General features: G+C 35.2%; 1 protein-coding gene across 3 annotated transcripts in view; it reads right to left on the minus strand.

Moving 5' to 3' along the window:
- Window positions 1-15,354, minus strand: part of Frl (formin-like protein) — a 251,620-nt gene that overhangs the window by 10,860 nt on the left and 225,406 nt on the right. For all 3 annotated transcript variants that reach the window (XM_083120387.1, XM_083120386.1, XM_083120388.1), the window contains exons 17-18: window positions 6,443-6,720; window positions 1,313-1,429 (exon numbers count right to left, since the gene is read on the minus strand). In XM_083120387.1, the coding sequence (XP_082976513.1) occupies window positions 1,313-1,429; window positions 6,443-6,720 (395 nt within the window). The remainder of the gene's footprint in view (window positions 1-1,312; window positions 1,430-6,442; window positions 6,721-15,354) is intronic.

Below are 15,354 nucleotides of genomic sequence, written 5' to 3' on the forward strand. Positions count from 1 at the left end.
GTGAATATTCCCATGTACCTATTTCTTCATTCAAAAGATGAGTGAAGATACATATAATGTGAGTGTTATGCCCAGGGCATGCAATACAGTGTGATTTTCTTGGTTTCCTTGACCTCAAAACAGCATTATTTATACAGTGTAAAAAATACCCTCTTTTTAAAGCTGAATCACGGACACCAAAAGAAAGAAGTGCTAATGGTTGTTGAGATAGTTTAAGAAAAATTACTGTATATCTTACATTTTTCTTTATCATTGCGCCATTTTATTATCAAGTATGCATTGACAAATGCACTTTTATTTTCAGTGCTAAAGTTTATGAAGAAAAGCATTTGAAGTATACACATGCATATATTTAACCAGGCGTTTACATGCTTCAAATATAAGTGCAAACCGTAAAATAAATGTGTATATTTATAAACATATGAGGACATGCTTTATTTATTAAAACTATGTACATATGCACCTATTCACACCCTCAGTAAGATCAACTGTGTTAGTTTAGGGCAAATCTGTGTTGAAAAACATTACTATTAAAAAAAGACATGATTTTGAAAGACTAACTACACCTTCATAGTTTGAGAAAAAAAGGGGAGGAGGTAATATGATGTCTTGGACATGCACTGACTTCCAAGCATAAAGACCTACATTAAATGTTCAAATAAATGCATAATAGTATATTTATACCTAGTGCAAAGGGTTCAGTGAAGGAAGTAACTTTTAATTCTTGATATAAGTTTCATTTTCCTTTTTTTACCACGTACTGGACTAGAAAAAGTTAAGTCACATTTTTTAAGTTTACTTTTATGCTCAGATAGATTCATTGCAACTGGGCTTACAGTTTCAAGTAAAATCCATGCCACACTGGCAACTGAGCCCAGGGCTTCTTGATTACAAGATCAGGGTTAGTCACTATGTTATAAAAAGGCCATACTGAGCTAGAAAAAATGTACTTATGTTTTATGAAACATAAACACAAATAAACTTAGTAGAAATAATTACTGCAAATTTTATGGATATGGTCCACTTGAGACTTTTAAGTGTTAACGTGAATACACCTAAACAAGCAAATAAAAAAAATCAATTCTGCAGTTTTCACACACGATCACAATCTAACTGAACAGAATTTCCAAAAAAAACAACAAATGCACATTATGGAGCTAATGCTAAGCATCTCAGACAATGGTAATAAAGCAAAGCAACGCATATGCAGTTATTTTATATCTATTCAATTTTATTACAGAATAAATTTTTGCTCTGATCACCCTGAAACACTCAAAGAGTACCCTGGAATAAAACTTGTTAAACACAATACCTGTTGCTTCTTTTGATTTATCTTATTCCTCTTGATGACCTCTTCTGAGGGTTTATTCAGAGCCTCTAATGCAGCCTGTTCCAGTCTCTTCCTCTGTTCATTCTCTTGATCTGCCAACTGTAATACAGGACACACTCAATATTTGGAATTGCATGCTAACAATCCACTTGCTAATAGTAGTGCATGTTCTTATTGCAATATATGCAGTATAGTTCACACAGCAGAACCCTGAATTTACATACCTGGATTTTACATTTACCTGCATTATATATTATACATTGAAGCCTCAGGGACAAAACAGAACGTAATGCTATGCAGTTTTCCTGCATTTTAAGTTTTTTGAACTTGAACCCTTTAAAATTTAAAATCAAGGTTCCACTGTATTTGGATACCACCAAGTCAATCTTTAATTAATTAAATTACATTTTATAAAATCTCAGCTTTAATTTCTGTCTTGACAACATTCTCCACCAGAAGCATTTGTTTCTTACATGACAAAGCCTTCTTCACAATTCACCACACACAGTGGCATGTCTAGAGCAGGTTGTGAGGGTTAATAAGACCCATTTTGGCACAACATTTGTATATAACAAAAACACCTCTGTGACCTAATTAAGAAATGGTTTACCCATATCGACACCATCCACTCAAAGAAATGTAAAGGGGTTAAATGATCATTGTGCAGGCTGCCATTGAACACCTTTATCTCTGTATGTACAGATAGATAGGTAACACTGGTAAACACACATTTTATTGCCAACAAAATTAGTCATTTTAGGGTATCTTTGCCATTGTGATTTTGAATATGATATCAGTTTTTTATATACATTGGCTCTAGTTTTTGAGTAATGGCTGTCCTTTAAAAAACATAAAAAAGCATGATCTCATTGTTAATCATTCCAAATGATGTGAAAAAAGTTGTTTCTTAGATTTTCTTGTATGTTGGGTGTTTCTGAGATTTTCTTGTATGTTGGGTGTCGGAACAATCACATTGGAAGATCCCAGCAATAATCTGCCACACTAGTGACGATTGGGTACCAAAACGAGGAGGGGGCAGGTGCAAGGACAATTTAGTCTTCCTTAGTAGACATGCCTTATCATTAACCTTTTGGCGCCCAAGGCCATTTTCACATGTAAGCCTCTCGGTACAGAGCCGATTTTGAGCAAAATGCAGAGTTTCAATTAAATAAGTGTAGATTGGAGACTAATTGCCCTCGAGAGATGAGTGATATACCGTTGTACGCGGAATGAACCAGAGATTCAGACTATATTAAATTTATGCAAATTTGGCATATATGTGGTGGGGGGGAGGGACTAACTCTCAAAATTCCAAAATTTCGGAAAAAAAATTTGGTTTCCCCACCCTCCCCCCAAGAAAAAAGTACATGACAGTGTCGACATGCACATGGAAATGATCGCTGACATGTAAGGAACACAAAAATATTTGCATTATTATCATATGACCAATGTAACTAGAGTTGTACACCCAAAAGGAATGGTCGGCACGCCACTGATTCAAGCTTCAAAATGCAGCGGTACCTTGAAATGACTTTAGCTCAGAGACTATTTGCCCTGGAGATATGAACGATATACCGTTGTACGCAGAATGAATCACAGATTCAGACGATATATAATTTATGCACATTCGGCGTATATATGGAGGGGGAAAGGGGGGAAATCCCCTGAAAATACTTTTTTTTTAAAAAATGGGGTCCTCGCACTTGGGCACAAAACGACACCTATGCACAACATTCACAGACGAAAAGCTAGAACGCAGTGAAAAATGAGCGCCGATTCTTGCAGCTGCTTGAAATTCTATTTTTAGACAATGCAGGGTAACCTCTGTCGCAACTTGTGGACACTTGTGCTAAAAAAACAAAGGTTTCCTTCAGCGCGCTTCGAAATTCCATTCTCACAACGCAGATTCAACAACCAGTCTTCCCCCTCCCCAACCCCCTACTTGCACCCTCACGGAAAACTTTCATTTTGACATCGGATACTGATAAACAAGTTTCCTTTGAATGCAGTTAACAGACGGGAGTGAAAATCATTGCTTTAGAACAACAAAGTCCCATCTTCCTTTGTTGGCAAAAATTTGACCTTGAAAAGAGACGCAAAAGAGAAGTCCCTTTTCCCGCCTTTTCACCTCCATTTTCATGAAGAAAAAAAAAAGGTGCAAGAAACATTTCTGTTAAATACATGTGTTAGGAACAATATTAAAAAAAATCGAAATTCTAGCCAAAAATAGAAAAGTTATAACGTAAAAACTACGACCTTGACACAGCATCTCGATCGAGATGCTTGGTACCGTGAGGGTTACATTTGGGTATCTCGATCGAGACGCTTGGGTCCCAAAAGGTTAAGAGACCATAGTGCGGGACGTGCAAAAAGTGTGTGTGAAATGTCCTACACACCCCTCCTAATCGTCATCCCTGATCTGCTATCTCGTATCCGTCCCATCTGCTTTGAAATATTTCCTCCATCATCTCCTTTATATCACCCCTTGTTTTCCATTAAAATCACCAAGAATATCTGGAAAACTGTCAAAGTGGATTTGGAGGATATTTATCTTCATGCTCATATTAATTACAAAATATTTTAAGTTTGTGAGCAAGTTTTGCACCAGTTCTTCATAGTCTTCGTGTTTGTGATTGCTGAAGAAGTTCTTGAGAACTCCGATTAACTGAATCATGTAGAAGCTTCAATATAATTCTTAAAATTTGAGAGATTTGAATTAATAATGAGTTTTCGAGTTTGAGGCCCATCAAAGATCCCCATTTTTAGTTTCTCAATACCCAGCCCATGAAAGGATCTATGGATGTAATTAAACACTCTCCACCTTTATCCAAGACTTAACGAACTACTTCAATATGAAAGATATGTTTCCATTATTTATTTATTTATTTAATTGAAACACAACAGACGCATGCCCAATTACAGTGTTCAATATTGGATGCCACCATTACATTACCAAGATTATAATAAAGATAGTTCACAAGAAATATGAATGACGTAATATACAATTTGCATTAAATAACAATTGGGCAAAGAATTTAATTATTAGATTATAGACAAAAAAACACAAAGGTAATACAATAATAATGAAATTAAATTGTGGGATATAACCTTACAAGGTAATTGAAAACTGAAATTCAGTGAACAGAAAAAATATTAAAAAAATTCAAAGATTAGATCTAAAGTTACAATTACATTTAAATAAGTCTATGCTTGGGTTATTCTTAGAAAATGAGTTAAATAACTTGCACATTCTCCTCATGGGTTCAGCTTCGGCCATTTTGGTACGCAAAAATTTAAATTTGACAGCAGGTTAGAAGAATCTTTTTTACCATTAATAAGTTTGGAGTTTGCCTCTTTCTTCAAGTGACGAGATATTAAAGATTTCGCATAATATGTTACTAGGAGTGAGTTTTGGATATGTACCATCAAGTTTAAATAGTAGATATCTGAGAAATGTATTTTGAAGTTTCTCTAATTTTTCAATCAGTGACGGTTTTCTTTGTTTTTGCACAGAATATTCACCACAAATGCAGCACAATCCATCAGAATCACTTACGCGGCCTGCTCGTGAAGAACGCATGTTTCATTCCCCTCAACAACAGAAATAAAAATAAAGCAAATAAAGAAAAACCAACTTTTAATACATATATTCTGTGCAATGGATGGGCTAGAAATATATTTTCTATTCTAAAATAAAAGCCATGCCCCATTTCATGTCAACACCTACAGCTCTTATTGAGATAAACTTACAATCGAAGGATACCAAGTATCTCAAGAACTAGAGCCAACTTGGCAAAACTGTTGTTCATATTAGATTCAGAACAACCAAAATACCATAAATTCGTTCAAAAATCTTTAGCAACTAAAAAAATATTTTATTTTGTAGACCTGTGTAATAACCTTTTGTGTAGATTACTTACGTGAAATTTAAAAGATTTCGTAATTCCGCGTTGCACAATAAAATGGTTCAATCCTATCAATTTCGAAGATCCACTGTCTTCATTCACAAAAGGGTACGGCGTTTTAAACCGCGTTTACCGCAACCACCATGAACTTTTGTGTAGAGTTTCTCAATAATGTGCTAATTGAAGAATTGTGGAGGGAGAAATCAAGTTCCTTCCCAGAGGAGGCGAGGAGAGGTTTAAATCTTGAGCAGATACTTACTTTACTCATCCCCTCAGGTACAGGTCGACCTGGGTCATGGTGGTTTTTTTTTTATTCATTCCAGTACCCAAATGTAAACTATGAATGCACTAAGAACATGCACTATAATGTAATGATAAGACTAGATAATACTAATTACATGTACAATTCAGAAATTTAGGTTACATATTCCCAATAATAATTAATAATTATGTATGGAGCAGAGACTTGGACAATGGCAGGAAGACACAAAAGAAAGATGCAGGCAGTTCTTAAGGAGTATACTGTATTGGGGAAGATAGAAGGGATAGAATAAGGAATGAAGAGATCTAACAGACAGTGGGGGTGGCAAGCTTCAAGACTGAATATATCAGGCACATTTAAGATGGTTTGGACACATGAAGAGGATGGGTGCAGAAAGACTGCCAGTAAGAGCATACAATGCACAAGGAGTGGGAATAAGGCCAAAGTGGAGACCAAGATGTCGATGGAAAGAGAAGATAGTGGAGAGTGTTAGGAGGAGAGGACACAGTGGAAAGAGAGGAATGGAGGAAGACCAGAAGAAAATGGAGAGGCTTGACTTCTATGTCGACCCAGCCAAAGACAGGAAACTGCGAAGGATGATGATGATTCCCAAATATAAAATTGAGTTAAATTGTTGGAACAAAAAATTGCAATTTTATAATCATATCTGAAGTGTTATAAAATTTGAATGTTCATTGTTTGGTGGGAAGTCCTATGTAGTGTGCATGGGATACATTAAGCAGTACTCCATCAATATCCACCAATAAAGGATCAATAAAGCACATCAGTGTATCAGTAACATTGCCAATAATTGTACTGATGTAATATTCATAAAAGTAGCTGCATTATATTGCACAGATCTCTCAATGTTGCTCTCTTCCTCTCCCACTACATCTAGAACTGTGATAATTCTATGATGCTACTAAATGCATCCTACATACTCACCTTAAAAGCTCGAACAAATCTCACAAGTAATGAGAAGAAAGTGTTTGCATCCACTTGTCGAGGGCTCTCTCCGAAGTATTCCACACATTCCCGGAATGCATCTTGAGCTACTTTTGCATCTGCTTTCAACTTACGGAGTTTCTCTTCAGAGTTTGACAAGAAATCCCGTAACACAACATTGTGCTTATCGTCTCTTTTACGATGTTCAAATTCCTTTTTGGTCAATTCCATACCTTTCTCCAGTTCTTGCACGTCTGTCATCACATTTTCCAGAGAAACTGCAAAGAAAAAATATCATTGTCATCTCAACGAGTACAGAAAAAAACAGACTGAAATCTAATTCAAAAGAGGAGTATAAATTTCAACTGATATATGATATGATGAAGAACATATGAACGTTGAAATTTCTGATTCAGGGAACACAAGTGCTTGGAACTTTCAAAACTAGGGTATCAATACTGCATTATATTTATAGCAGTGCTTCTTAATAAACATTATTTCTTAAGGGCAGATTTCTGAACAAAAATTCTTAAATGTAGAGAACCTTAGTACTAGGGATGTGCCGAAGCCGATTACAGATGTATGAAAATCGGCCGAAATTGACACATCGGCATCGGTATCGGAATCGGCAAAAATCCGATATTTAAACCGGTACAGATTATACTAGAGTTTTTACCTTCTAATAAGTTTTATATTCTAGTTTTGTAAGATTTATTGAAAATTTGGTTATGATTAGTCATTATTGTCGAGTTTTTGTAATAAAATTATTGCAAACTCATTCAGAGGATCAACCTAACTATAAATCGGAAATAAAACAGTACATTGCTGAACCAGGATCTGCTGTTGTATTGGAAATTCAAAAATGAATATTCAAACCTGAAGCAAGTCCTGAGAAAATACTTGGGCATACCTGCTGCATCAGTATTCAGTGATTGAGTGTTCAGTGTTGCTGAACAGATTTGAGATAAGAGAAGAAGTAGGTTACTTCCTGAAGTTCTTCCAAATCTCGTGTTTCTGAAGTTGAATCTGGCAGAACAGGAATTCATTTTGCATTTCAAAGAACTGTTTGTGTACTAATGTTTAATCTCTTGAGAATCCATGTTCTTCTTAAAGGTTCACATAACATTTTGTAGATGCAAATGTACATTCGCATCTCTTGAGAATATATATGTATATACATACATATGATATGCAATAGAAATGTACATAGCAAATTTATTTTTGTCATGCTGAAAATAACATCCCATTTCTGTTTAATAATCTTATATATCGGAATCGGTTAAATATCGGCATCGGTATCGGTTCCAAAAATTATCGGTGAGTACATCGGCATTGGTAAATTTTCAGCTTCGTCACATCCCTACTTAGTACACACATTTTCCGTGAAGCAGTTTCTTATTGTTCTGTTAATTTCGGTTCACTGAAATTAATAGAGGAACGAAAAGCAGCTTTGTGGAAAAAGTGACTACTAAGGTTCTTTGTATTTATTTACTACTGCGTCTCATTTTCCAAATATGAAAAATTATTAAATTCTGTAATTTAAAATCCTAGCTTTCTTCCAGAGGAAAATGATATTGACCTCGCTTGATGAGATAAACTGTATTAGCACATGTAAAAAAATTCTTTACATGATAAACAAATCTGAACAGTAAATGCACAAATTCAATAACACTCACATCTATCATGAATAATAAAGCATCCTGTAATCTAAACAAGTAAAAAAAATCTAATCATGGGCATTTGATGCAAGTTTCAAGAGCATTTGAAAACCTTAAGGAGCAAATACTACAAGTGAGAAAACAATACATTGAGTTTCAAACTAATACACATTTTTATATCACAGTAACTTTGGTTGTCCATACAATATATTATGAATATTATAACTTTAAGACTGTATTTTCTTCTATATTGTTGTAGGTCCAGTCCTGGTTAGCCTTACTGTGCATAAAGTGGACTTAAAACACCAACTCAATCAATCAATCTTCTATGTTGTGCAATTTGTAGGCACATTTATGAATTAACCACGTATAATGCAAATCAGAGATAAGTGCTGTTTGATTTGGAACACAAATGTACTTCATTGAAATTTAAGCAAAAGCAAACAAAGCACATCTCCTGTATGCCAAAACATGAGGAGGAGCTTCACACTAGGAAATCTAGATGCCATCAACATCATCAGTGTTTCAAATGCAACAGATGTCATTTCAGTACCAATGACAGACAATTTCACACAGGAAATACAGCGGAAGAAAAAAATCAGGTGAAACAATTGCATGTTGTGCGTTCACTCAGGTACAGCAAGGCCAGCAGTGGTGGCACACAGCATAACTGTTACAAATTACTTCTTTTGGTTTTTCATTATTTCTTCCGTGTTGCCTCAGCAGAATGAACCTGCAAGTCTCCACGGCTTGTCTTTTTACGATATGGGGTCATCAACACCCTCTCCGGGCATGTTAACAAAACATCTGCGTAACATCATCCTGGCCAGCCTGTAGCATTCGATGCCACCAAGGACCTGAAAAATCAACGAGCGACCTTGAAGGATCCAATGGGAAGGTATGTTTTGTGGAGGCAAATTCTTTTTCCCAATCGGCAAGGGTGGAAAGAAAACCAGACTGCCATCGCTTCAGTCTGTTGATTTCCTCAGTGTTGCGAACTACACGATTGAGTGTCCAAGTGTACTATATACTGTCAGTGATGTAGCATATCCACTAAGCTAGTTTAAAATTTATATTCATAAATAAACTATAAAGTTTCAAAACACATGAGAAACACAAAAATATCATTACTGACATACGAATGACATATTCTATGTGAATATAAACATTTCAGGGCATTTGGTCTATTAACCTTTACTCGTATTTTGGTCAATATATCGACCATCGAATATAAGGTGCTACTCGTATTTTGGTCGATATTTCGACCATGCAGCTGATTACAAAATTCCTGTTTTTTTATTATCTTGATTCTTTTCTGTTCGGTCGGAAACACTTACAGTGGGTTAAACGAAGCTTTGGCACGTCATGTGGATTAATATATTTTTAAATTGTTGCTAGGCAACTTATGAAGCATTGCTAGGCAATATATCTCCTATGTTTGTGGGATAGTCGTACTAGAGAAAAGCATTGGAGGATAAATGTTTGATTATTTTCCTGTAGTTTACGGTTATTACAAGCATAAGAAAACAGTTTTTCTTTGTGACGTTTCAGGAGAACACACGCTCCTTTCATCATTTATTTTCATTTTGACTAAAGATACAGTTATAACAATGGTTAGTAATTTTTTAAACAAAAAGAATCTGTTATATAATGGATGTTGTCAATGTTCCATTGTTGTAATATAGCAACTTAACTGTGAAAAAAGCAGTCTGTTTTATTTTTATTTCAGATTTTTTTAATAATTATGAATCCCAAATATCATCAGGTAATTCAAATTCATCATTGTTTTCACAAAGTCTCTTGATGTTTTCTGTTACATTACATTTTAAAGATGGTGGCTTACTCCATTTGCGAAAAAGAAAACTCCATACTGGATCTATGTTACCATTTTCATTATTTAATTTATTCCAGTGTTCTTCTGCAATGAACGAAGCTTCCCAGACATTCAACTCTGTTTTTCCCGTTAATCTTTTTAAAACCCTTCTCTTTTTAATCAAATGCTTCTCTTCGATGATATGAGTTGACAAACCTGTTCTTGGGTTTAGATTTATAATGTCCAAATCGTGTTCGTGCCATATTATTGCCATATTCCTTGCTGTTTGTCCCACATAATCCTTTGAACATGAACAACTTATATTATATATTCCTGTGGTTTCCACATCTGGTAGAGAGTTTCTCATTTTGAATTCATTAAATGTACATTCCAAACTTCTTGGTGATTTAAAAACAATTTTGAAATTAAAACTTCTAAAAATTTTTGCAATTTTATGTGAGAATCCCTTGTGGAATGGAATGCACACAATTTTCTTTTCAACAGACTTTTCATCTTTGTCTGTATTTCTCTTTTCCTTTAGTTTTCTTGCGACTTGTTTTTTGATTTGGTTTATTCTGTTCGTGTGAAAGCCATTTTCTTTTGCTATATTAAAAAGCCTTTCTTCTTCATTTTTGATATCCTCATTATTAGAACGTAGTCTTTGTGCTCTCAGGAAAAAATTTAAAAATATGTTATCCATTGTTATACGCGAATGTTCTGATTTGGCATGGATGTATTTTTCCCCCCCTAATTTTTTCATATGGACTGATGTTTGAATTGTTGAGTCAGTTGTCTTAATTTGCAGATCAAGGAAAGAAATTACATTGTTATTCATGGGTTCGCAAGTGAATTTTATGCGACGATGTGATTCATATAACAATTTAAATACGTCCATGATGGTGTTCTCATTTTTAGTAATAATTAGCACATCATCTACATATCTGATGTAGAGTTTGATATTTGCACCTATCGCATTAACAATTGGAGATTCTATGTAATGAAGGAAAATGCTGGAGATCATTCCGGATACTGGGTTTCCCATTGATAGACCATTACTTTCATGATAGATTTTGACATCAAATATAAAGTAATTGTAATTTGCACATACAGTAAACCATCGAACCATTTCCCATGATTCTACTGGGTTAACCTTCATCTCAATAAGCCATCTGTGTAATGCATCTGTGGCACCTTCTATTGGGACACTAGGATATAAATTTTCAACATCAAAACTTGCAATACGATACTCATTATTCCAAACAATATTTTTTAGTTTCTGTTTCACTTCATATGCATTTTTAACACTGAATGGTGTTTGTTGTTTAATTATAGCAAGTCTTTTAACTAAATATTTGGATAGTTTGTATGCAGGATGTGTGAAAGTTGCAATGATGGGTCGTATTGGAGTTCCCGGTTTGTGAGTTTTTGGTAGTCCAAAGGCAATCGGCAGGGTTGAATTTTTGACAATGAGTTTTTTCTTCATTTCTCTTGGTATCGTGATACTGCTTTCAATTACTTTCTTTACCTCATTTATTATTTTAGTTATAGGGTTTCGAGAGGTTTCTGTGAAATTGTTTACTTTGAAACATTCTTCCATTTTTTCTTTATAGTCCTTAATTCGGATAAGGACAGGTTTATTTTCCTTGTCCGATTTTATTAAGAAAATGTTGTTTTCTTTCAACCAGATCTTGAAACCATGAACTTTTTTCCCCAACCTTATATGCTCCTTCTCCCGTTCTGTGTATTTTGGACCTCTGTTATTTCTTCTGTTGTATTCAAAACTTAACCGTTCATCAAGAGCATCATGTGTGAGACTTCGTAATTTTCTCTTTTCCTCCTAATCATCTAAGAAATTCAGTGCTTTCTCTATTGAAATCACAAAATCTTCCTTGTGTATATAAGCACTACCAACTGAAAATTTCATTCCGAATTGAAAAATTTCTATATACTCATCAGGTACCTCAATATCCGTAAGATTTATAAATAATCTGTTGTCAATGTTCTTAGCTTCTATTTTACCAGTGACATTAACTGCTTCCCTGCTTTCATTGTTGTTGTATATAACTTGTTCTTCTTGAATTAGCTGGTAGAATTTCCTATCAAGTCTCCTTTCTGAAAGCTTGCTGTAGTGTTCTACAACTTCTTGTGTAGCTCTGTTTACTTTATCCCATATGAGTGGATGCAAAGAATTTGACAATGTTATGTGGAGATCATATGTCTTTCGAGAAAGGCTGTCCAATTCTGAGTATGAGTCCCTCATTAGTCGTCCTATCATTAACATTTGTAGCTTTCCTTTAAATTCACTGGCCCCCAAGGGAAAATATTACAGTGGGAAAAGCTAATATCATTCATGAACCGCTGATAGATAGGGACAAAATCATCCTTCCACCATTGCATATTAAACTTGGGTTGATAAAACAGTTTGTCAAGGCCTTAGATACAAGTGTTGATTGTTTCAAATATATATGCCACACTTTTCCAGGACTAAGTATAGAAAAATTGAAGGCAGGAATCTTTGATGGACCACAAATTCGTACACTTATAAATGATGCCAATTTTACAACTTGCATGTCTTACATCAAATCTGAGGCCTGGCTGAGCTTTGTGTCCGTCCTCAAAAACTTTTGGGGGAATCACAGAGCAGAAAACTACCGCGATATAGTTGGAAATATGCTGAAAAATGTTTAGAAATTGGGAGCTAATACGAGTGTGAAGATACATTTTCTACATAGCTACATTGACAGATTCCCTGAGAACCTTGGTGATTTTAGTGAAGAACAGGGAGAATGGTTCCATCAGGATATAAGGATAATGGAAGAAAGGTACCAGGGACGGTGGGATCGCCATATGATGGCCGACTACTGTTGGAGCTTAGAGGGATTGTCCTAAAAAGCAATACAGCAGGAAATCGTATAGAAAACGTTTCACATACTTTGTTACTTCATTGTGTACATATTTTCTTAATTATTATGATCATAGGCCTATATAAATTTATTTTTATAATAATTATTGTAATCACAAAAATAAATATTAAATTGTTGTTGGAAGTTCATTTATATGTATGTCTTATGTTTCCGCCATTTTGATTTAGTTGCATTTATTTCATAAATTAGAGCCAATTCAGGAAATATATTATTATATCATTATTCAGCAGCATGAAATCGTCCTAAATTAGCTCTCAAACACTGTGCTGCAATTTCACTGTTCCCCAGTGTTATTGAAAACTTAGTTTCTTTTACTACAACTTAGATTTTGAAGGTCTCCAAGATCACAATTAATAAGTTTTGCATTGCCAATGCATACTCTCAAACCCAGGAGAGTGACTCTCGAGCAGTGCACGAGACAATATGGCGAAGCATATGCAGTGCTTCATTATGGCCATCACTTTGCATTACAGCAAATTTCTGTAAACGTGTAGTATATCATTGTTTCATATCAGTGAGTATCATTCCACTAAACATCCAAGTTTAATCAACCCTATGAAATACAACATCATGGTCCTCCACACCAGAGAAGGAGTTTTTTGCTACAATGCGATGCGCGGTAAGTGAGCTCAATTTTCTTTCGCGTACATTGTGCAAAATTACCAAAACTCAGTCAAGTCCAACAGAGATAAAAAAAAAACATTTGTGCTGCTCAAACAACAGGACCTCACATACACAGAAGGTATGCTCTTGCTGTTTCCTGTCCATTAGCTTATTAATTCAGAAATGAAACAAAGTAATAGCCAAATGAAGACAAGTTGCAGGTGGTTGCTCTGTTTCATTTTAATTACAGTCATGGCAGAAAATGCAGTTTCACAAAGATATGTGGTAGAAAAATAAACAAGAAATTGTATTGATGTTTCATGTAAAGTAGGTTTTTATTTGATTTTTGTTATTAGTATTGCTTTTCTCACACTTTTATCTAATTGCAACAATGAGGGTAAGTGATGATATGATCCAATGATGAGGGGATACTCACAAAGAACATCCATGCCGGGATTAGAAACTGGGACCACTAGCATCATAGGGTGCTGTTCTAACCACTCTGCCTTATGTAAATTTGAATATTTAGTTTTCAAATTTATCAAATTACTCGTTGATCATTATGTTCAGGATCGTGCTTTTGAAATGAGAACAACATCATCTTATCCAAACTGCAATGATATCTGAAAGTAAAATCTGTGAACAGAAATCATCTGCTTCCATAATATAATCAGAGTAAAACTGAAACATTAAATTGTTTCCTTCTGCAGTAATATCAAGCCAGAGTTTGAGTTTCTTTTTTAATTACTCAATTGATAATCACAAATATTGTTATCTTCAGAGTATTTCCAGTAGAAAATACTTATTCATGAAAAATGCTCAGAAAACTAAAATAATGAACCAGGAGAATCTCTCGCAGCCCAGTATAACTGATACCAGGCAGCATCCTGGCGGTTGAGAAGCCGTGATCTAGGGTAGGCCAATGGAAAAAGTTTCCTTTTTCTTTTTCTGTGATATTCTTTTAACCTTTTACATCTTGAGCATCTCGGTCGAGATCCTACATGTAACCACTTGGATCCAGAGCGTCTCGATCGAGATCCTCTAGCATGATCGTAGTTTTTATGTTATAATGTCGCTATTTTTGGCTGGATTTGAGATTTTCTTCTTTTACATTATTGTTAACACACATATTAAACAATTATGACTCTTGCACGTCTTGGTGTCAAACAAAAAAGGTGGGAAAATGGCATTTTTTTTGGTGCAGCTTCCTCACAAAGGAAAAATAATTCCGACAAACAAAGGCCGGATTTGTTAGCAATTCTTTTCTTCCACCACTGGAAAATAGACTGGTAACACAACAAATTTTCCATGTCGCCAAAAAAAGGGGGGGGGGAAGAGGGGTTGAGAATAACTGCACTATTACAAAGAACGCCAAAGAACCAAATGCCGCAGCAGGTGCCGCTGCATCGCATGTGATGTGTCTGGAGCCATGTTTTATGGAGTACCATCAGTGAGAGTCATGGCTCCAGACCAAGCATGGGAGCTGCAGCAGCAGAGGGTAAGTACAAAAGACATCATATTTGTACTTCTTTTCCAAAGACTTTTTGACCAAATGTGCACTTACGTATATTCTGAAAGAGTCAGTGGCACACAGACATGTCGTTTTGGGAGTACAAGTCGTGTTCTATTGGTCATATGATAATAGTGCAATTATTTTCGTGTTCCTATAACTATAGCGATTATTTCCATGTGTATTAGTACAATGTCTTGTACTTTTTGTCAGGGTGGGGGGGGGGGGGAAACTCCCCATTTTTTTTCTTCAAAAATTGTGGAATTCGGTTTCCTCCCCCCTCCTCCCTCCATATATATGCCGAATGTGCATAAATTTTATATAGTCCGAATCTATGGTTCATTCCGAGTAAAACTATATATCATTTGTCTGTCTATGGCAATTAGCAGCCGATCTACAGTCAT

Source organism: Lepisma saccharinum, chromosome 4 (assembly GCF_977018435.1).
Source record: "Lepisma saccharinum chromosome 4, izLepSacc3.1, whole genome shotgun sequence".
Classification (NCBI taxonomy): Eukaryota; Metazoa; Arthropoda; class Insecta; order Zygentoma; family Lepismatidae; genus Lepisma; species Lepisma saccharinum.